Below are 21,820 nucleotides of genomic sequence, written 5' to 3' on the forward strand. Positions count from 1 at the left end.
AAACAAGACGTTCCTCTTAAATGGTTCAGGATCAGTGGACTGAGACTTGCGCTTTCCCCGAGTTGGTCTGCTCCTCGTCGTTTCTCTCTCTCTCCTCCCTTGTATCCAGTCCCCCTCTCTCTTTCTCTCTCATTCCCTCTCATCTCTCCCCCTCTATCCTCTCGCCCGGTGTGTCTGCGGGCGCCGACGTGACGTGCTTTTAAAATGCGCCGGTCTCGAAGGCAGGTGTGAAATTGTTTGTGTGTGGATAGAGGGGACGTGCTTAACCATGACTTGTCTGGGTTTGAAGCAGCACACTGTTTTCATGGTCTGAGGCGGCTCGTCTCGGCAGATCCGCTGCTCACTGTGTCATATAGATCAGTGCTTCCCAACCAGGGGTACGGGGACCCCTGGGGGTACTCGAGGGCCGAGCAGGGAGTACTTGGAACTATTTCAGATTGAAAAAAAGGGAAAATGTAATGTCATTTTTTTATAGGAATAGCTATATTTTTCAGTGAAATGTGTTGCTTTGGGAGAATTTTAGGTTTATTTTGACAACATTGTCCTTTTTCTTATAAATACCACTTTTAAATAAGTATTTTCTAAATAAACTGCAACACCCTTGAGGTAGGGGGTACATGGTTGACCACTGAAAGGCCCAAGGGGTACGAAAGACAAAAAATGTTGGGAACCACTGATACAGATGATGGTAAACTGTAGGGCTGAAACGACTAATTGATTAATTACAAAAATAGTTGTCGACTATTTCAATAATCGATTAATTGTTTTCTGGTTCACACAGACTCAAATAGAGCAAAAAAGACATGAAAATGTAGCATTTTTGATGAAAATCTATTTTGTTTTTCATAGTAAGGGTCTGTAGTGTTTTGTACATTGTAAATTTCATAAATATTCATCTGTCTCATCCAATCAGAAGCAGAATTAGCGCCGAGAGCCTCCAACAAACATTCACTTTAAGTTTCCTCCATCAACATGTCCTCAAGCGGCGCCACTGTACACTCAAATTTTCCTACACCATTCGTAAAAATATTCGATAGATTAATTGATGACAAAATAATCGTTAGTTGCAGCCCTAGTAAACTGACTGTATCAAGATGGTCCAGCATTTACTGATTGGACAATGATCCTGACACGTACTCAGTTACATTTACTCAAGTACAAGTAACTTTTTGAACTGTGCTATTGCTACTGTTTTTTTTTTCAGACAGTACTTTTTATTTCTATTCAAGTAATATTACAATAAAGATGAATCTGTGCTTATACTTAAGCAAAAAAAATAGTAACTCGTGCCAATGTGTTAATCTTTAGCCCCTAAACCCCCGCCTGAACCGAGCACATTCTCTCCAGTTCGGCTTTACCCAAATCTAGATCAACACTCCCGGCCCTCCCTGACCTCCCTCCCTACATTTTTGTAATGTTTTTGTGTTTTTTGTCACTTTTTCATTGTTTTTTTTGTTGATGCTTTTTAGTCAAGTTTTCTCCATGTTTTACCACTTTTTTGTTGCTCTTTTGTCACGTTTTTGTTGCATTTTTGTAACGTTTTGTGTGTTTTTGTTTGCCTGGCCTGCAGGACACTTTCTGTTCAAAAGAAGAACCGTCCAGCTGCTCATTTCACGATTTGACCAGCATCGGTTCAATCAAGCACCAAGAGACAGAAGCCATCACCTGTCACCACCACACACTCTTCCAGAACATTAAAGATGGCGGCGCTTCGACCGACACACTGTTTTCTTTTGCTCTTTCGTCTGTTTTAAATCATTTGGAAAATATGAAATCGCTAAAACCGGAGCAAGAAACAGCGTTGGAAGCGTTCCTCGTAAAAAAGGACGTTTTTGGAAAGGCTTCCTGCGACGTATCTAGCGCTGCTCTGATTGGTTGATGCCGTCTGTCAATCAAGCCCACCGGGAATCATTGAGATCATGCTTGAGATGAGACTATGTTTTTGAACTATTTATGAAAACGCATGTAGTTTGGCAGGCCAGGCAAGGTTTTTGTTGCTTTTTCATTTATTTATTATTATTTTTTGCTTTTTTGTCAAGTTTTCTTGTTTTGTTGCTTTTTGGTTGTGTTTTCATCCTCGCTTTTGTTGCAATTTCGATTGAATTTTTAGATTTCATGAAAGGATCAGGTGGGAGTTAAGAGGTTTAGAGAAAAAACCTTTGTGCGTTTTGTGTTTTGTTTACTTAATTATTAATTATTATTATTATTATTATTATTTAATAATTTAATGTGATATATTTTCATGGCATCATTTCAGTTTTTTTGCCATTCATGTCACTGCTGAATCATCAATCAAACCTTTACTCTCAAACAGTACTTTTTTGCTCTCACTACCACTACTTACATACATATACTTAGGAATTTAGTTTGAAGTAACGTTACTCTTACTTGGGGAAATATTTTCTGCATGTGGACTGCACACAATTTTCAAACCATGCTACCTTTAGAAAATACTATAAATTTCTGTTATCCAATAGCGGTGGATCCCAAGAAGATTTCAAATGAAATTCTAAATATTTTTCATTCGTTTGTTGCTTTCATTCAAAACAGCATTTACTTGTGAATTGGAGTCATTCATTATTATTATGATCAGTGAAGTTGGGATACTTTTGTTTTCTAAGGTTAATTCAGTTGCATCATAAACTGCACTGCCCCGTCTGGTGACTGTACCTGGGCTGGCTCTGCTGGGCCAGGTTCTCTCCTCTCTGGTAGGCGTGGTCAGCGATCTGAGTGGTGGACCTCTTCACGATCTGTTTCAGCTCCGGCTCCAGTCGCTCCATTATGGCCTTGATGGTCTCGGGGATTTTCTTCAGCTTGGCCAGAGCCTTTAAAAAGATTCAAACAGTAGATACAAATTTAGGAGCGTGAGCGTGGAAGACAAGGTGAGAACAACTGAAAAGCTTCCTCACGCTCATTTGTTTGTTTCAGGTAATTAAGCACCAAGGTTTGTTGAGCCGTAACTGACGGCTTTGGAAATGTTATGTTATTCTCAGAACCCCCGCCTTAACCAAGCACATTTACTCCAGTTCTGCTTTACCCAAATCTAAAAAGTTACAGCCTCTAGGTCAGTGTAACATCTCATGTGAAAGCTAAGACCTACAAAACTCTTTTTTGTCACAATTTTGTCACTTTTTGGCCTTTTTTGTTTGATAGTTGATTACCAGTTGATTTTTTTGTCACTTTTTCGACAGTTTTTTGTCACATTTTTGTCACTGTTTCATCACTATTTCGTAAATTTTTTCGTCACTTTTTCGTAAGTTTTTTGTCAGTTTTTAGTCACTTTTTAGTCACTTTTTCATCCCTGTTTCGTCACTTTTTTGTCACTTTTTAATCAGTATTTCGTCACTTTTTCGTCAATTTTTGGTCAGTTTTTCATCACGTTTTAGTCACTCTTTCATCCCTGTTTCGTCACTTTTTTGTCACTTTTTCATCAGTAATTCATCACTTTTTTGTCAATTTTTGGTCAGTTTTTCATCTCTTTTTTGTCACTTTTTCATCAGTATTTCATCACTTTTTCGTAAATTTTTGGTCAGTTTTTCATCACTTTCTGGTCACTTTTTCATCAGTATTTCGTCACATTTTCGTAAATTTTTGGTCAGTTTTTCGTCACTTTTTTGTCCGTTTTTCATCACTTTTTAGTCACTTTTTCATCCCTGTTTCGTCACTTTTTCATCACCTTTTAGTCACTATTTCGTCACTTTTTCCATCACTATTTAGACAGTTTTTTGTTAGATTTCCTTCACGTTTTCATTACTTTTCTGCTGCTATTTTATGGCGTTTCTGTTGCATTTTCATCCTCGTTTCCTTTTTGCTTTTGTTGCATTTTCATCCTCATTTTGTCTTTTTTTTCCCTGCCAGTTTAACCCTGTTTTCCCGAAGCTTTTAGATTCGGGTGAAGCCAAATTAGAGAAAATGTGCTCGGTTCAGGTGGGGGGTTAAGAGGTCATTCATTAGCTTTTAGAAGAACACACCTTGATAAGAATCCCCATGAACTCTGGACTGTTTTCCTCTGGATCCACCTCCGGCACGTCGCCTTGGTTCATTTCACGGCCATCTTGTTGAACTAAAATGAGAGAAAAAACAAAAAACAAATCAATCATTATTCATACAAAACAAGTAAAAGACACAAGCCACTTTCTAGGGGAAATTGCTGCATTTTAACAAATCAGAAAGACAGTGACACCAACACGCTGTAGGCTTGAACATACATCAAACGAAAGAACTTTCCAAAACGTGGGGCAATAAACGACTGAAGACTCTGCACAGCATTAATTATTCGGTGTAATTACGCTACCTGCTTTCTTCTCCCGGTGAGACGCAGCGACATTAGGAGCTAAATCGAGAGAAGCAACATCCAACGACGGTCTAATTTCCATTAGATCGGGCGTCCCAATTCCCCATCAAGGCGCGTTAAGAGAGTTAATGTTTATGGCAAGGTAATGGACTTTGGGTTTATTTCCTCATTTCCCCCCATTCTAACTGCAGTTTACGCAATAATTATGAGAATTACCAGCAACAAATGAGGTGCTCTAATGTTATTAGGTAAAATGGCGAGCGAGCCCACTGATGGATGCAGCGCTCTGACAACGTTTCAGATCCATGGCGGCCGGTAGCTATTATTGTTCCTGTAATTAGAGAAAGAACTACAGTGCAACGGAAAACAGGCAGGTACAGACTCTCAAAAGGAACGGAAGGTCACTTAATACTCTACCAAGCAGTGAAAAGCAGAACGACAGCAGGGGTAAAGATGGTTTATTTTTTTATCAATACATTCCCAACTGTTTCATGAAGTCTGTGAGGAAAGTGCTGCATTTTAGATACTAAAACTGCAAGACCAATGTAGGAATCAAGACTCAAATCTATTAAGTAAGCAAGAACAAGAACCTACGTAACTCCAGTAAAATTGCATCAACGGACCCCCTGACATTCCTGATAACTGTAATAAATGTCTTACTGATAAGGGTACTCTTTTTCATTGCGTACGGGACTGTTGGAAAATTAAGAAATATTGGAAATCTGTTATTCAAACTGTTTCCGCAATAGTTGGAATTGAAGAACCTCATTGTGCAACATTGTGCATTCTAGGGCAGTGTTTTTCAACCACTGTGCCGTTAAATTATTATAAAACTTTTTTTTTAAACAAATGCATTATTATCCACAAATAATGTAGTGTTTTTGAGTGTCTATGCTGTCTAGTGATCGGCAGAGTAACCATATTATACTCTTCCATATCAGGTAGTTAATTTCTTTGAGACAAGAGTGATGTATTGAGGCATTGTGGCTAGTGAGACTATACGGTGTTCCAAGCCAAGACACTTCGATGAGAACATTTTCTGCTGGTGGTGCTTCGTGATTATTTCAATGAAAAAAATGTGCCTTGGCTCAACAAAGGTTGAAAAACACTGTTCTAGGGATATATCCCAAGGACTTTGTTATCAACAAAAGGAAAAGGACCCTTATAGATTTTGGTCTCCTGCAGGCCAGGAGAACAATTGCATTATTTTGGAAAAATGTGGACGTTCCCTCCATAAAAGTATGGACACAGGAAATGACATCAAGCGTTGCACTTGAAAGACTTACATATGTTACGAGAGGAAGAGGTGAGGAGTTTGAAGAGATATGGAGACCCTTGGTTGAATTTTTGGAAAAAAGTGACTAGTAATTTGAGTTTTGATTATATTTAATATTCTATTTTCAAATTTGTCAATATTATTATGATTATTTTTATTATTATTATCTTTTACTGGCAATAGTCTGTGTGTGTGCTGTTGCTGTTTATGTAAATGTTCATTAAAATCCAATAAACACATTGTTAAAAAAAAAAAAGTAAGCAAGAACATGCTTATCCAAGGATAGAAACTTGTATAGATACAGACAGACGGCATCTCTGGAATCGCCCATATATGGTCATGTTTGAAAACAGTTAAGGGGGAAACAATCTAAATGTTCTCTAATTATTCAAAAACTACTTTAACAAATGCTGAAATATGAATATAGTTTCTACTAAATAAAGAAACAACGACATGGAGAGGAGCAAAGTGGTTCAACAGCCCATAAATACATAAATAACAGAGAATGCTAACTTGATGCTACATGTTAGCATCGGGCTAATGCTAATGGTTAGCTAGCGCAAGCTACAACTGCCGTTTTTTCACTTCTACTGAACAATCTACTGTGAGAAAATATCCATATGGGCCCGATTTACACTTGACTTTATTTGTATGTGATAAATAAGTTCATATTCCACCAGAAAATGGCTAAAAAGAGGGAAAAATGGTGCTTCTCTAAAGATTCTATTTTCCACTCTTTTTTGCCATTTTCTGGTGGAATATGAACTTATTTATCACATACAAATAAAGTCAAGTGTAAATCGGGCCCATATGGATATTTTCTCACAGTAGATTGTTCAGTAGAAGTGAAAAAACGGCATTTGTAGCAAGCACTAGCTAACCGCTAGCATTAGCCCGATGCTAACATGTAGCATCAAGTTAGCATTCTCCGTTATTCATGTATTCATGGGCTGTTGAACCACTTTGCTCCTCTCCATGTCTTTGTTTCTTTATTTAGTAGAAAACTATATTCATAATTCAGTGTTTGTTAAAGTAGTTTTTGAATAATTGAAAAATTGTTTTCCCCCTTAACTGTTTTCAAAAATGACCATATATGGGCAATTCCTGAGATGCCGTCTGTATCTATATCTCTCCACTGCAGCTGCTTCCATAGTAACGATAAACAACTGAGCTGGAACTACTTTCAGGTAAAACTGATTAAAAAGTGAAATATCTCCTACCAAGGACTTAAAAAAAATAAGCAAACAGGCCCCAATGATCAGTTTCAGTTCACTGGACCATGGTTTAAGCGAGATAACGCACTCCTCGTCGTGCATTATCCCTTTGTCATCACCGGCACACCTGTAACACCATCACGATTCCACCTCGACGTCGTAAAACAAAACGTGTTTGTGGTCACTTGGCTCGCGCGGCTGAAGAACAGTGAATCTAACCATCTTTGAATGCCAAGCGTGGGCGGTGGAAAAAGTGCCAGGCTTAATATAAAACTTCGAAACACCACGAGGGAACACCAAGTTATTGCAGGATTAACTTTTTTCATTATCTTCCTGTTTGCGTTCGACTGCGCTTTCCCCTGGAAGAAAAGCACTGTACGACGCCCGCAGACCGAGACGGGTGTAAACGCGTGTCTGTACCATTAGCCGGTGTGATCAGAAGCTGTTACGAGTTTGACCACAGCGTAACGAAGCCTGTCGCCTGCTGTGGTGGCGGAGATGAAAAGTGACTAATGGTGAGCGCGAATAGCAAATCCTGGCTCTGTCACTGATGCACACTTTCTGATGTATCGCAAAAAAAAAGATATATAGCGTGAAGAAGATTTAGCTCATGTAAAATAAGAAACGAATGTACACGACTTTCAACTGTGGAGAAAATATAGTAAATATAGTTGTGTAATGTCATTATTTTCTAACACATGTGGATTTAATGCCAGTTTGAATCCAATTTAATGCCTTTTCAGGACATTTAAAGGGATATTTCAGGATGTTTGACATAGGGCCTCATTTCCTAGTCATCCAGAGTGTTTGAAGAGTTTCGTGGCGCTAGGCTAATGCAAGGCTAGCGCATTTCTACGATATCAGCTAGCCTGCATTAAAAACAGTCTGACCCACAGAGCACCTGAGGCAAATCACTTATAGTTAGGGCTGGGCACCGTTCGTTTTTTTTCGATACCACTACTTTAACGATACCTGCTTTTCGGTACCGGTGCCTTAACGGTACTTTTTTTCGATACTTATGTTATTTTAATTGAGTTGAAATAATGTGCATAGGAAAAGCATCGTTCAGGAGGAAGTCCAAACGCGGCACATCAGAAAACAGGAGCAGCAGCGTCACCTGGAACTTCATGTTTTGAGCAGAATTCCCACTAAAGCCGTGATAAAAAGAGAGAAAGGACATTATTCCCTCCTGAGCTGCAGGAACAGACCAGATCCACCTCAGGACCGTTTACTGAAGATAAACTTTTCTAAACTCACTGAGCTGTTCGACAGTGAAAGCTCCTCACACGTCACAGATCTGTTACATAGTGAGAGCGCTCACTCTGTCACTGACAATGCACCATAACTGTTCCAAACATGGCTAATGCAGAGTGAGCGCTCACCTTTTCCAGAGACAATCTTTGATCCCAAACGCTCCGGTGCAGCTGGAGTTTAAACAACAGCAGTAACTTCAGGCTCTGCGGCTAAAGCTAAAGCTAAAGGTAAAGGTAAAGGTAAAGGTAAAGGTAAAGGTAAAGCTAAAGCCCATGTGTTTCTTGTTGTCACTGCTTTTCTCTTTGTCTAAGAGTCTAGTTTCTTAGTCAGTCCAGGTTTAGTCCTGGTTTTTAACCAGTTTACTGTAAGTCCTGGTTTAGTCCTGGTTTAGTCCTGGTTTAGTCCTGGTTTAGTCCTGGTTTAGTCCTGGTTTAGTCCCGGTTTAGTCCTGGCTCAGACCGCGGCTCTGCCATCTCTGATAATGACTGAAGTGTGAGTAAGTTACAGCTTTGCTTCTGCATTTGCCCTGAAGCTGCTCATGAGTTCAGTTTTTTTTAGACTCACTGTGGATCATTTATTGACGTTTGGAGAGAAAAAATACCGAAAATTAGCACCGCCCCCTACCGGAGCTTTTCGGTCGGTATCAAGAAGGTACCGTTTAACGGTACCCAGCCCTACTTATAACGCCAGACTAACCACATAAATGTCTGTGTCAATAGAGTAATTTTAACCATTTTGCATTTAAAATAACTCATATTTGAGCAGCTTCGTGGTTGTATAAGCTACACAGCGGCGGAGTGATCTGCTAGAAAATAGTCCATCAAAATGCATCATTCATGTGATGCAAGGTCAGTTATATTCCAAAAATTATTCTATCGACACAGACATTTATATGGTTAGTTTGGTGTTATAATTGATTTGCTTCAGGTGCTCTGAGGAGCGGGTCAGACTGTTTTTAATGCAGGCTAGCTGATACCATAGAAATGCGCTAGCCTAGCACAAGCCTAGCGCCACGTAACTCTTCAAATATAAGAACTGCGTGAAGTACAAAAAAAAATATCTCCAGAAATCAGCAACACTCTGGATAACTAGGAAATGAGGCCCTATGTCAAAAATCCTGAAATATCCCTTTAAGGCCTCAGTGTTGGCACAATAGACGCAAATTACTTTATAATTCCCCACGAAAACCATGCATTGAAAATACCCTGATAAAGATCGTAAGAGCATCGTAAGAGCATTACCTCCGGTGGATCCAGGTGTGCTGAACTGTGAAGTGTCCAGGAGCTTGCGTGGAGTGGACAGGCTGCTGACGTCCAAAATCGGCATTGGAGAAGTGTCTTTATTCAGAGAGCTGGGAAAAAAGAAGAAAAACCAACCATTTATAAAGATCTGTTTGCTTTTATTCGTAACAACCTAGAATTGTTTCAATAACGACACTTGACTGCTCTGTGTTTCTGGCCTCTCCAACCATCACCAGTCAGTCACACATTCACACAGGAGAGGTGGGATTTATCCTGGCTAGATCTGCATGCCTGACTTTACAGAATAGGACAATCTGGCGCCGCTGCAGAGACTGGATTCTAGTTGGACCGATCACAAATTTCTTCAACCACAACATTCAAAATGACAGCCACAATCTATTAAGCCTATGTTTTTAAAAGAGAAGTGCGGTCGCTCAAAAGGCCTTTTTTCCAGAATGAAAGAGGTTTTGAAGTAATCTCCAGCTGTCCCCACTTGCACTTGAGGAAATTACCAGGTACAGACTTACATTTCTCTGATCTCTTAGTTCAGTCTGAAGCTGCTTTCAAACAAAAGCAGACACTTACTCTGAGTAAAATAAATGGAGCAGGTAAGGTTGGGTGAAGTGTCTCACTCAATGAGTTTGCACTGACTCAAAGTAAACCGTCCCCCTGTGTGCGACAGGAATGGGACGATGAACAATAATTTCATTAATCGTGATAAAACAATGCGGCAACTAAACTATTGGCCCATTTTTTTTAATTGTCATGATTATTTACTTTTTTAAATAGGACTGACAGACCAATAGACCCATTTTCAGTGTCTAAGTCAGGGATAACAGGTGGCGTTCACGTGACATCACAACATTTTAAAAAACGTATTGCTGACGGTAACTGTGGTAACTGACAAAATGCATATTTTGAAGGCTGTATCCGAATGTCCACACTATTCCCTATATAGTGACTATATAGTGCTCACGCCATTTTGTAGGGGTGTCCGAATGTCCAGAGAGAAAAAAGTAGTGCACTCGAAATTTCCCACAATGCATCTCAAAATGTAGAGAGCATCGATGGTCACTAAACGGGTCAATATAGACCACAATGCATTGCGAGAGTCGGAGAAGAGCCTGACAGAGACAGGTCTTTGAACTAAACAACACGACTGAAGTAAATCAGCTGTTTCAGTCGTGTGTTTGTGTTTCTCATGAATAAATTACCTAAATATAACCGGTTACGGTGACAAGATGCTAACGTTAGCTGCTAACCTTTAGCTGGAGCTGTTAAATGACCGACAGCTTCCTCTCCAATAATCCAAGTCATTCATGTAAAATCCATGTGAAGTAAAAGCGTATCTGACTCATATTTATCCATAAATATTCCACTGTCTCTGAGTTTGGTCTTTATCACAGAAATACTTTATTCCCGGAGTTTAGCGACTTTTAGCAGATGTAGTCACTCAATCACACCGGGCTCTGACCTACTTTCGACACGTCTTTGAGCTCACGCTGGGGTGATTTTTTTTTTTCTTCCTTTTTTTGTGATGATAGTTTTAATTTTAATTCAAATTACAAATAAAACGCCTGTAAAAGTGCCCAAACAGTCGTTCTGTTTCATAAAATAAACGTTTGTAACAGTAAATAAATTCAGATAAAAAAAATAAAAAAACATATCTGACGCTGCAGCGCGCGTGACGTCACGCAGCGCGGAGAAAGTAGTGTCTCGTGTCCGAATTGCCAACAGAATCAGTGACTATATAGTGCGGGCCTATGTAGTGAATGAGGGGTTAGGGGATAGTGTGGACATTCGGATACAGCCAATGTCTTTGTTTTTTGGCTCATATCTCAGTCATTACTGGAGGAATCCACATGAAACAAAAACTGTCACAAAGTTAATTAACTCCTCTGTCAGCACATAAGAACTAATGTCCACTTATTTTCTCAGAAAAAACGTCAAAAAGTGGTGACAATATGCGAAAACATGACCATGATGTTGTCCAATAGACCCTTTAATTGTTTGTAAACATTCTGGGCTTAGCTGAAGGCAGGAAGTTAAATTCCTATCCATTTCCATTGGAGCTGTTGTCATGGTAACGATAAACAAATGTTTAACTGTTTTTGGAGATATCAAAGAAACCTTATTTTATCGTCTCAAATGTCCCTCCTCTTGTTCTTGCACCTTAAGGCACAACAAGACCACATGTTTTAGTTGTATTATTAGTTGTTTTAGTTGATCACTTCCTGCCTCCAGATGATGTCACTGATGATGTCAGCAGTTAAAGGGTCAATAGAAAGGACTTTCAGAAAGAAAAATAATATCACAGGTTTGTGACTCCAATAACGATCAGACACTGATGAGGAAAAACATTTGTCAATTTTCGTTTTGGAGATTTCCTACAAAAACTGCTTTTCTCCCATAGAGTTATATTGGCCCCGCCCTCAATCTGACATTATGACATCATCACATTCTAAATCGTGACCGCCACCTATTATAGACACAGAAAAAAGGGGTACAAAGCACATGAAAAGAAATGTAAATGATGAATAATATGTGGTAGGTTCAAATTATGGTTAAAAGTAGCATGTTTTTTTTTATTTTTATTAAAAGGGATGTTCCAGCAATGTCCTAATAAAATGGCAAACGTGCATCTAGCCCCTTTAATCGTGATACATTGTAATATCATCGCAGTATTGGCGTATCGTGAGACAATCGTTATCGTAAGCCGCGTATCGAATCGTGAGGCACCCAGAGGTCCCCACCCCTGATCCCTAGCGTGCGACAGCCAATATGAAACAACAGATATGAATCCACCTTTTTCAGACACGTTAACAAAGTCAGACATCTCAGTGTAGGATTACGCCTGCCTTCCAATGAGTCATTTATCAAGGCTGAGGATGACAGAGGGGGCGATCCGGGCCTGTTAAGCCTGGGCGGTATCAACACATCGTGCCTGCTAAGTGAGTGGGGTGTATGGAGGAGGCGGTGCTAGCTGTTAGACGGTGACCTAATATTGGGAGGCCAAGTCCTGTCACCGTCTGACCCCGTGCAATAAATCACCCAGCCTCACCTCCCGAATGCATTGCCATAATTACAGTACCCCACGGGCATCGACGCACTTGTAAACACCAAAACTGAGCGATTTAAGCCGTGAACAGGGGGAGAAAAGTGCGTGTCCAAAGTCCTATTGCTGCATTACCTGTAATAGGCTCCACTGATGTGCAAAAAAATATTTCCTTCTGAACCTCTTACCACCCGCCTGAACCAAATGCATTCTGTCCTCTTTGGCCATTATATAGGTCTGTGTAAGACCCACAAAACTGATCTTTTTCCTTGCGTTGTTGCTGTGTTGTGTCACCTTTTTTATGTTTTACTTTTTTTTAATTTTGGTCACATTTTTGTTGAGTTTTTGTAACTTTTTTGTAGATTTTTTTGTAATTTTTTTGTTGAGTTTCTGTCATTTTTTGTTGAATTTTTGTCACATTTTTATTGAATTTTTGTAATTTTTTGTTGAATTTTTGTCACATTTTTGTTGAATTTTTGTCACATTTTTGTTGAATTTTTGTTGAATTTTTGTCACATTTTTGTCACATTTTTGTTGAATTTTTGTCACATTTTGTTGAATTCTTGTCGCTTTTTGGTTGAGTTTTTGTCACATTTTTGTAGAATCTTTGTCACATTTTTGTAGAATTTTTGTCACATTTTTGTCTAATTTTTGTCACATTTTTGTCGAATTTTTGTCAAATTTTTGTAGAATCTTTGTCATTTTTTGTTGAATTTTTGTCAGATTTTTGTTGAATTTTTGTCACATTTTTGTTGAATTTTTGTCACATTTTTGCTGAATTTTTGTCACATTTTTGTTGAATTTTTGTCATTTTTTGTTGAATTTTTGTCACATTTTTGTTGAATTTTTGTCACATTTCTGCTGAGTTTTTGTCACTTTTTTGTTGCGTTCACATCCTTGTTTTCTTCTCATTTTTTGTGGCTGTTTTGGTGCTTTTTTCTCAAGAAGCCTTTTGATTAGGGTAAAGCCAAACTGGAGAAAATGGGATCCGTTCAGGTGGGAGTTAAGAGGTTAAAGGAAGGCCACCGTTTTTACATACTGAGATATGTTCTTACCTAACCGTAGCCGAGTTAATATATCCCCGTCTGGTCTTTGTCCGTGCGCTCTGTCAGGCAAACGGAGCACATACGCAGCCTCTCCCACATGTCATATAGCTCCAAAAAAGCTCACGATAGAAGCTACCAAGCTCTTCCACGTGTTCCCTATTTAAATAAAGTTACGTGAAGTGTTTTCATGCAAAGTATATTTACACAGAAATGTAACATGTGGATTTTATAAGCAAATAAAAAGGGGTACTATATTGTGAGGCGTAATGATACAGGAGCACAGCGTCCGCGCAGTAACTCCTAAAGACTTCCCCCGCTCACTTCCGTCAATAGAAGCTGCGTGACTTGTAGAGAGCTCGCAGAGAACAGTTGAAGAAGCGTGGATAACTTGTGAACAATGCCTTTTACGTGCATCGTGCCGGGCTGTGATAACAAGCAGAAAGTATATAGTGTAGTAATGTTTCACAGATTTCCAACTCACCCCGGACGACGACACAGGACTCAGGACCTCGAACATGAGGTAGGAATGTGCAGCACTTTCCTAAAATATATTTTCTGCTTGTTGTAAAAGGCTCTGTACAAGTCACGCAGCTTCTACTGACGGAAGTGAGCGGGGGAAGTCTTTAGGAGTTACTGCGCGGACGTTTTGCTCCTCGTATCATTACGCCTCACAATATAGTACCCCTTTTTATCTGCTTATAAAATCGACATGTTACATTTCTGTGTAAATATACTTCACATGAAAACACTTCACGTAACTTTATTTAAATAGGGAACACGTGGAAGAGCTTGGTAGCTTCTATCGTGAGCTTTTTTGGAGCTATGTGACATGTGGGAGAGGCTGCGTATGTGCTCCGTTTGCGTGACAGAGCGCACAGACAAAGACGAGACGGGGATATATTAACTCGACTAAGGTTAGGTAAGAACATATCTTAGTATGTAAAAACGGTGGCCTATTCCTTTAAAGTTAGACCTCACATTATCCTTGAAATGACTTCGCAAACAAACCAGATATTGGTCTCTGATAATACTTCTAAAATACTACATCACTTGCACAGTACATATCATCACCAAAGCTGTGAGTGTGTTTTTCTGCTCAAAGAAAATTACATGGGTCGTTTGAACCCACCGAGGCACCAAAAAAAAGTTCAGCTACAAGTTTTACAATGTTTAATTTGTCTTGGTCCAGTAATTGGTTTTTGTGTCCACGCGGTAAATAATTGGTCGCTTGCACACGGATTCTTAACCGGCGTAAAAATAACATATAATGAAGGGAATATACGTCGATGAAAGCGACGCGCACTCTTCTTTGCAATATAATGAGGCGAGACTTATTTTTCCAAGCTGGACAACGCAGTCTGTCCAAGATATTGTTATCTTAGTGTCTTTATCCACATGCCACAGTGTGTTGGCTCGGGTTCACAAATAGTGGTCAGCTCATTAGGTGAAAGTAAGCAGGAGCAGCTCTCATCTGTGGAAAGTTCTCTTTTTTGTTTCTGCTTTGTTCGTAGTCTGGTTTATGATCTAGATTCAAGCAGGTGGATTGTGCCGTAACCCGACGCAGCAGCAAATCCAACTCGGTTCTGAGCTGGGGGTGAAATAAACAGTAAAGGGGTCACTTAGGTCTCATCGGCATTAATAAGGCCTTTTGTTTTTCACTCCAGATCTGAGGGGTATATCCGCTTCTCATAAGTTTGTGCAAAGCGGTGTGAAAACTCCTGCAGGTTTCCATGTTTTTGATTCGAACGTCGTGATATATAACCCGTAACAAATGGATTCATTCTCCGCAGGCACAATGGGGAGTGAAGGAGTTTGAATTACGTTTAAAAACAAGAGTGAGTCAGAAAGGCGTTGTAGTGCTGGCTGTGAGAGCTGAAAGGATCCGAGTGAATCAGGTCTTGACTTAAAAAGTAGTAGCACCAAGTCAAAATACAAACCCAAGGAAACAATAAGACGAATGCCCATTTCGACTGCGCATGCGTGGGTTAATCAGGCTCCTAAATTTTGGCGACCAAACAAACCACTCCGCCATTGAAATGTGTGAGCGAGTTCAGGTAGTGGAGCGTGAACACTGAAGTGTATTGAGCCACAACCGTGAATAGTAAGGCTTACGGGCATTGGTTTAAAGACTATACGTTTCAAGTGACATTTCTTGCAGATATTTATGTTGTCAATATCTTGAAAGCGAGGGAACAGTCAGCCCCTTCCTGGAACCGCCACCTTAATGTGGTGAGCACTCGAATGATCCTAGGAGCTCTCTTGTCGGGGGCTTCGTGCCTCTGGCAGGGTCTCCCAGGGCAAACAGGTCCTAGGTGACGGGTCAGACAAAGAGCGGGTTAGAAGCCCCTTATGAGAGACCAGGTTAGAACCATGAGGCCGTCCTTCTGTGGATCCACCACCTGCAGGAGGGGCCATAAGGGGCTGGTGCAATGGACAAGTGGAAGATGGAAGATGGAAGATGGAAGATGGAAGATGGAAGATGGAAGATGGAAGATGGAAGATGGAAGATGGAAGATGGAAGATGGAAGATGGAAGATGGAAGATGGAAGATGGAAGATGGAAGATGGAAGATGGAAGATGGATGGGAGTCAAGACAGCTGCTTCATAAGCAGGAGCAGACCATAGTGGACCATAGTGGACCATAGTGGACCATAGTGGACCATAGTGGACTACAGTGGACCATAGTGGACCATAGCGGACAGGGGAACAACAGGACCTGGGATCAACCCGACACAGACACCACCACTTTTTAAATCATTTAAATTCGTCTTCGAGTCACATAAAAGTTTCTAACGGTGTTGATGTTAAATATAGTGGGTAAATTAGCGTTCGCTTCGCTACGTTGTACCATCAGATCGCTCATTAAAAGATACAAATAAAGTAAATTTAGATGGCATTGCCTACATGTGTATATCGTCACAATTAAAACAACGATTTTGTTTACTGTCCTCCTCCTTATAAACAAAAAAAAAGAAGGATTCTATGTTTGTGTTTCTCATTTCAGTTTAAATGTAATGAATATCAGCGACATGAGGCCACAGTTTCAGACACCGAACTTTTTCCAACAGTCGCCTTCAAGGGTCAGAAATGTTTTTCTCAGTTATTCCAACCATGTGAACAAGGACTGGTCCTCACTTTTGACAGAATCTTTTGGTTTGAAAGGCAGTTCTGTTTCTGTCTATCTCTTTACTCAGCCTTGGTTGTAAAAACAGACTTTAAAAGGGACTATACGGAGTTTAAAAATGTTACAATTATGTATTTTTCTCCCCCTACATGTTCCAGCCATGTCCTAAGTGTCATAAGCTCAGACCTGTTCACCACAACTGCCTCTAAAATCCTGCACTGTCACTCATGGGCTTAATACAAAGGTGCAGCTACACATATGACCTGAAGTGGCAGTAGTGAGTATAAAATGGTCAACTTGCATCTTGCTCCTTTATGCTAATATTGCAACAAGCTCCACGGCGACAACAAAAATGCTTTAAATCATCAACTTTCCAGTGGTTAAAACGGTCCAAATCAGAGCTTTCTTCGTTGCCTTACACTCCCTGTTGATTTAGTTTGGAAGCCAAAATAAATTCCCTTACCCATAATGCAACAGGCGACCCGAGATGGGCTTATATTCTAATATGGTGAAAAGCTCAGAAATGTGTGAGACAAAGTGCGTGCGCAGGGCATTACCCCGGCAGTCGAGCGGCGTTCTTGTCCCGGTTCTTGAGGCCCAGGCGGCTGGTGGACTTGATGTACAGGTGGCGGTGCAGCTCATCGATCAGCACCAGGTGAATGTTGAGCTTCTTACTGTGGAGCTCAAGACGCAGATCTGACAGACCCTCCACCTGCACCAAGTGTCCGTCCAGCGAGGCCACGGCCGACACCTGCACAAAACAGGAAATCAGATATAAGTCATTACTAACCAGCTAAGCTACACACTCTTCATCCATACATGTTGTGTAACGAGTGTAACAAATCTAGAAGCTTCTTGACTGGAGTTTACAGCCTCTGGGCCAGTGCCTCATTTGAAAGACCTACAAAACTGATCGAAATGTATCTTTTATGTTCACTGTTTTCATGTTCTTTATCATCTCATTTTTACCTGTTTCTTGTTGCTCTTTTGTTGCTTTTTTATGGCTTTTGTGTCACAATTTTGTCACTTTTTGTTGAGTTCTTGTTATATTACATCGAACAAATCTGCTATTGTGACAGGCCTACCCAAAGAGGACTTCAAAAAAGACTATCAAGACCAAAACAAGACTATATCTTTATCAAGTTAGTAAATGTTTAACTAAAACGGAACTTTACTCATTTATAAGTTCAAAGCATTGTTTTTTGTCGGAGTTTGAGGAAAAAATGTGTCCATCTCAGTCAGATGAAGACTTTAGTGATACTGCACAGGTGCTCGTCATATGATTAGGAGATAAGAAAAGAAAATCCTTTATTGATTTACCATCACCGAGTGTGGAGTGAATGTACAATTGTCTCATGTAAAGTGCTTTGTGACTATATGTCTGTGAAAGGCGCTATATAAATAAAGATCTTCTTCTTCTTCTATTGATCTCACAACGGAGAAATTCACATGTTACAGTCAGCATTCAATAAGATCACTCAGGCTGTGCAAAACAGACAGAAAAAAGAGGTATCTTATGTACAATAAGTAAAAGCAAAAATCTTAAGGGACGGAATTATCAAAATAAGGACATAAGAATAAATAAATAGGACAAAAATTAGAACAGATTATAAAAAGTAGGTGCAAAGTTTACAGTCCTAGTGCAGGTTGTCAATAAGTGATGCTGGTACAGGGAATAAGTGGCGCTGATACATAGATTATAGTTTTGCAAGGGGGGCTATTGCACATGTTACTTTACAGTCTTATTGTACAGTCTGACAGCAGTGGGGATGAAGGCCTTGTGGTAGCGCTCCTTCTTGCACTGAGGGTGTCTCAGTCTGCCACTGAGAGAGCTGCTCAGCTCCTCCACAGTCCCGTGCAGTGGGTGGGAGGTGTTGTCCAAGATGGAGGTGAGCTTGGCTAACACCCTCCTGTCCCTGGAGGAGGTGGCTTGTTCAGCATGTTCTTGTCCCGCTCTGTGCTGCCCGGGGCCCAGCACACGGCACCGTAGTGGAGAGCAGAGGCCACCACAGAGTCATAAAAAGTCCTGAGCAGAGGCCTGATCACTCCGAAGGACCTCAGTCTCCTCAGAAGGTGGAGGCGACTTTGGCCCTTCTTGTACAGGGCAGTGGTGTGGGGCCAGTCCAGTTTATTGTTGAGGTGAACACCCAGTACTTAAAACTCATGAAAAAGTGTATTTGTTATTCAACTTAAACTATGAAACTATTATGATATAGACTCATTACATGCGAAGTGAAATATGTCATGCCTTCATTTGTTTTAATTTTGATGATTATGGCTCACAGCTTGTAAAAACCCCGAATTAAAAATGAACTGTAAGCCATAATTATCACAATTATAACAAACAAAGGCTTGACATATCTCACTTTGCATGTAATGAGTCAAAATCATTTTATAGTTTCACAGTTAACAGAAGTAAATGTACTTTTTCATGATATTCTAATTACATGACGAGCACCTGTATATTGTGGCTTCTTGCGAATGCATCACCCAATACTGCGATACGATATTTTTTGCAATATATTGTGCAGCCCTAGTTTTAACATCATCTTATCCACACACTATCATATATATATATTTTTTTTTAGTTAGTTAAGTTAGTTAATTTATTATCTTCGGTCATTATGAACATTTAAATCATATGTCACATGTTTTCCAAAGATCTTAGACATTATACAATACGAAAACACATACATTAAGAATGTAATCTAAATGATGCCTGACCGAAGGGGTTTAGGCTGAAGCCGAGACTTATTCTGCCTCTAAACCCCTTTTACAAACTGTGACTCTGTGTCCAAAGAGACACATTATACACTTTCTCTAACACCAACGATGGAAACACTTAAGCACAAAACTTAAACTTCAACAATCAGAAATGATGCTATGTATCCTCGATCGACTTCTCTTCTAATGGTCTTCATTCAAGTATTCTATATACTTCTCTATCATGTTTAACTTATACATTTTCTTAAATGCTTTAATAGTTTTGGAGCCCTTAAGTTGAATAGATAAACCGTTCCATAGATCAATTGCTGTGCGCCATAGGTTTTTGTAGCAGATCAGTTCCTCTAAGGTTGTATCTAGATTCTCTAGTTTGAAACATCTCCTGTAAACACTGAGGGAGCCTGAGATTGTGAGCTTTGTACATCACAACTGCTGTGTAAACATCAACAAGATCATGCAATTTTAAGATATTTAGTCTAATAAAAAATGGGTTTGTTGGAAAGTATTCTGCATGGCTGATCACTCTAACTGCTTTCTTTTGCAATAAAAACATAGGTTGTATATAAGTTTTATAGGTATTCCCCCATATTTCCACACAATAGCTAAGGTGTGGAAGGATGGGGGAATTGTACAGTATATATAATGCGTTTTGATTCAGAGGTTTTTATTTTACATAGTATGGCATTTTAGAAATGTTAGTCTTTAGTGTATTTATGTGTGCTTTCCAATTTAACTTATCATCAATATTGATTCCCAAAAACGTTGTTACATACACTGCGTTCCAAATTATTATGCAAATTGTATTTCTGTGTCAAAAAGGTAAAAAAAAATTAAAAAATAATGAAACTCGTGGATGGTATCGTGGCTCAGGGCTCTATGAACCACTGACATTGATCTCAGAGACCTGGGATGATTAGTTGTCGGGTTAAGCCCAGTTAAGGGAAAAACTACTGAAAAAGGGTGTTCCACTTTATTATGCAGATCATCATTTTCAAGCAATATGGTTAAGAAAAAGGGTCTTTCTGCTGATGAAAAGCTTGAAATAGTTGAATGCCTTGGTCTAGGTATGAAAACCTTCGATATTTCATGAAAGATTAAGTGTAATCATCGTACTGTTAAGAGATTTGTGGATGATTCAGAGCACACTCCAATTTGTGCCGATAAAGGCACAATATGGACGGTTTCTGCCAGACAAACACATCAGATTAGGAGAACAGATGCCACAAAGCAGCAGACAGGTATTTGAAGCTGCTGGTGCCTCTGGAGTCTCCCGAACATCAAGGTGTAGGACCCTCCAGAGGCTGCAGTTGTGCATAAACCTTCTATCCGGGCCTCCCCTAAACGGTTAATTGAATGCTGATGAACAGAAACGGCTGCAACGGGCTCAGAAATACATGAGGACTCATTTTCAAACAGTCTTGTTCACTGATGAGCGCCGTGTAGCCCTGGATGATCAAATCAATGGAGTAGTGGATGGTTGGTGAATGACCACAATGTCCCAACAAGGCTGTGACGTCAGTAAAGAGGTGGCGGAGACATGTTTTTGGCCAGAATCATGGTGAGAGAGCTGGTCGGCCCCTTTAGGCCCTTTTAGGATCCCTGAAGGTGTGAAAATGACCTTTGAAAAATATGTGGAGTTTCTGACTGACCACTGTCTTCTATGCTACAAAAAGAAGAGCTGTGTTTTCCCAAACAAAATCCTCTTCATGCATGACAACGCACCATGTCATACTGTAAAGAAAACCTCTGCATCACTGGCTGCTATGGACATAAAAGGAGAGAAGCTCATGATGTGGAACCCCTCCTCCCTGACTTCAGCCCTATTGAGAACCTTTGGAGCCTCAACAAAAAAAACTTATATGAGGGTGGGAGGCAGTTTTCATCCAAACGGCAGCTCTGGCAGGCTTTTCTAACATCCTGCAAAGAAATCCAAGCAGAAGCTGTCCAAAAACTTGCAATTTTAATGGATTTAAGACTTTTGAAGCTGCTATCACACAAGGGCTCCTATGTTAAAATATAACTTGACCTGTTAATATTTTTTTGATTGAAATAGCTTTTGATTTCAGTAAATATGACCTCTTAATGCTACAAATACAACACATGACCATTTTCAGTTAATTACAAGCTTTAAAATGTATTGAAACGATGAGTTGCATAATAATTTGGAACAGTGGATTTTGAGGTTTTTACTATATTTATTTTTGAAAAAAATACCGTTATCACTAGGAAATTTTTTCCACCACATTTAATTGATCCTCTACCAGGTAAAGACTTGAAAATTATGCTGACTCTCATTTGAGTTGACAATTTAGAAAATCTTAGAAAAACGTCATTTGCATAATAATTTGGAACGCAGTGTACACCCTTTCAATTTCTACCTCCCCAATTCTGAGTTGACATGGTTTGTTTACTTCATATTCAAACTCAAGACGATAAAATGTATTCTCTCCATTTTCCACAAATGTACCTCCTTCCCGGGTAAACAGACCGACACTCACTCGTCACGCTGTTTTGATCATGGGGTGCAAGCGATGCTAAAAAGTATTTTCATCCAAAAGACTAAAACTGAGAAATCTGCCTTTTGTACATGCA

At 39.7% G+C, this 21,820-nt stretch overlaps 1 protein-coding gene across 1 annotated transcript in view; it reads right to left on the reverse strand.

Moving 5' to 3' along the window:
- Positions 1–21,820, reverse strand: part of exoc4 (exocyst complex component 4) — a 362,908-nt gene that overhangs the window by 329,336 nt on the left and 11,752 nt on the right. The window contains exons 4-7 of the mRNA XM_079552397.1: positions 17,062–17,255; positions 9,280–9,389; positions 3,972–4,063; positions 2,671–2,825 (exon numbers count right to left, since the gene is read on the reverse strand). Of these exons, the coding sequence (XP_079408523.1) occupies positions 2,671–2,825; positions 3,972–4,063; positions 9,280–9,389; positions 17,062–17,255 (551 nt within the window). The remainder of the gene's footprint in view (positions 1–2,670; positions 2,826–3,971; positions 4,064–9,279; positions 9,390–17,061; positions 17,256–21,820) is intronic.

Source organism: Gobius niger, assembly GCF_951799975.1.
Source record: "Gobius niger genome assembly, chromosome: 2".
NCBI lineage: Eukaryota > Metazoa > Chordata > Actinopteri > Gobiiformes > Gobiidae > Gobius > Gobius niger.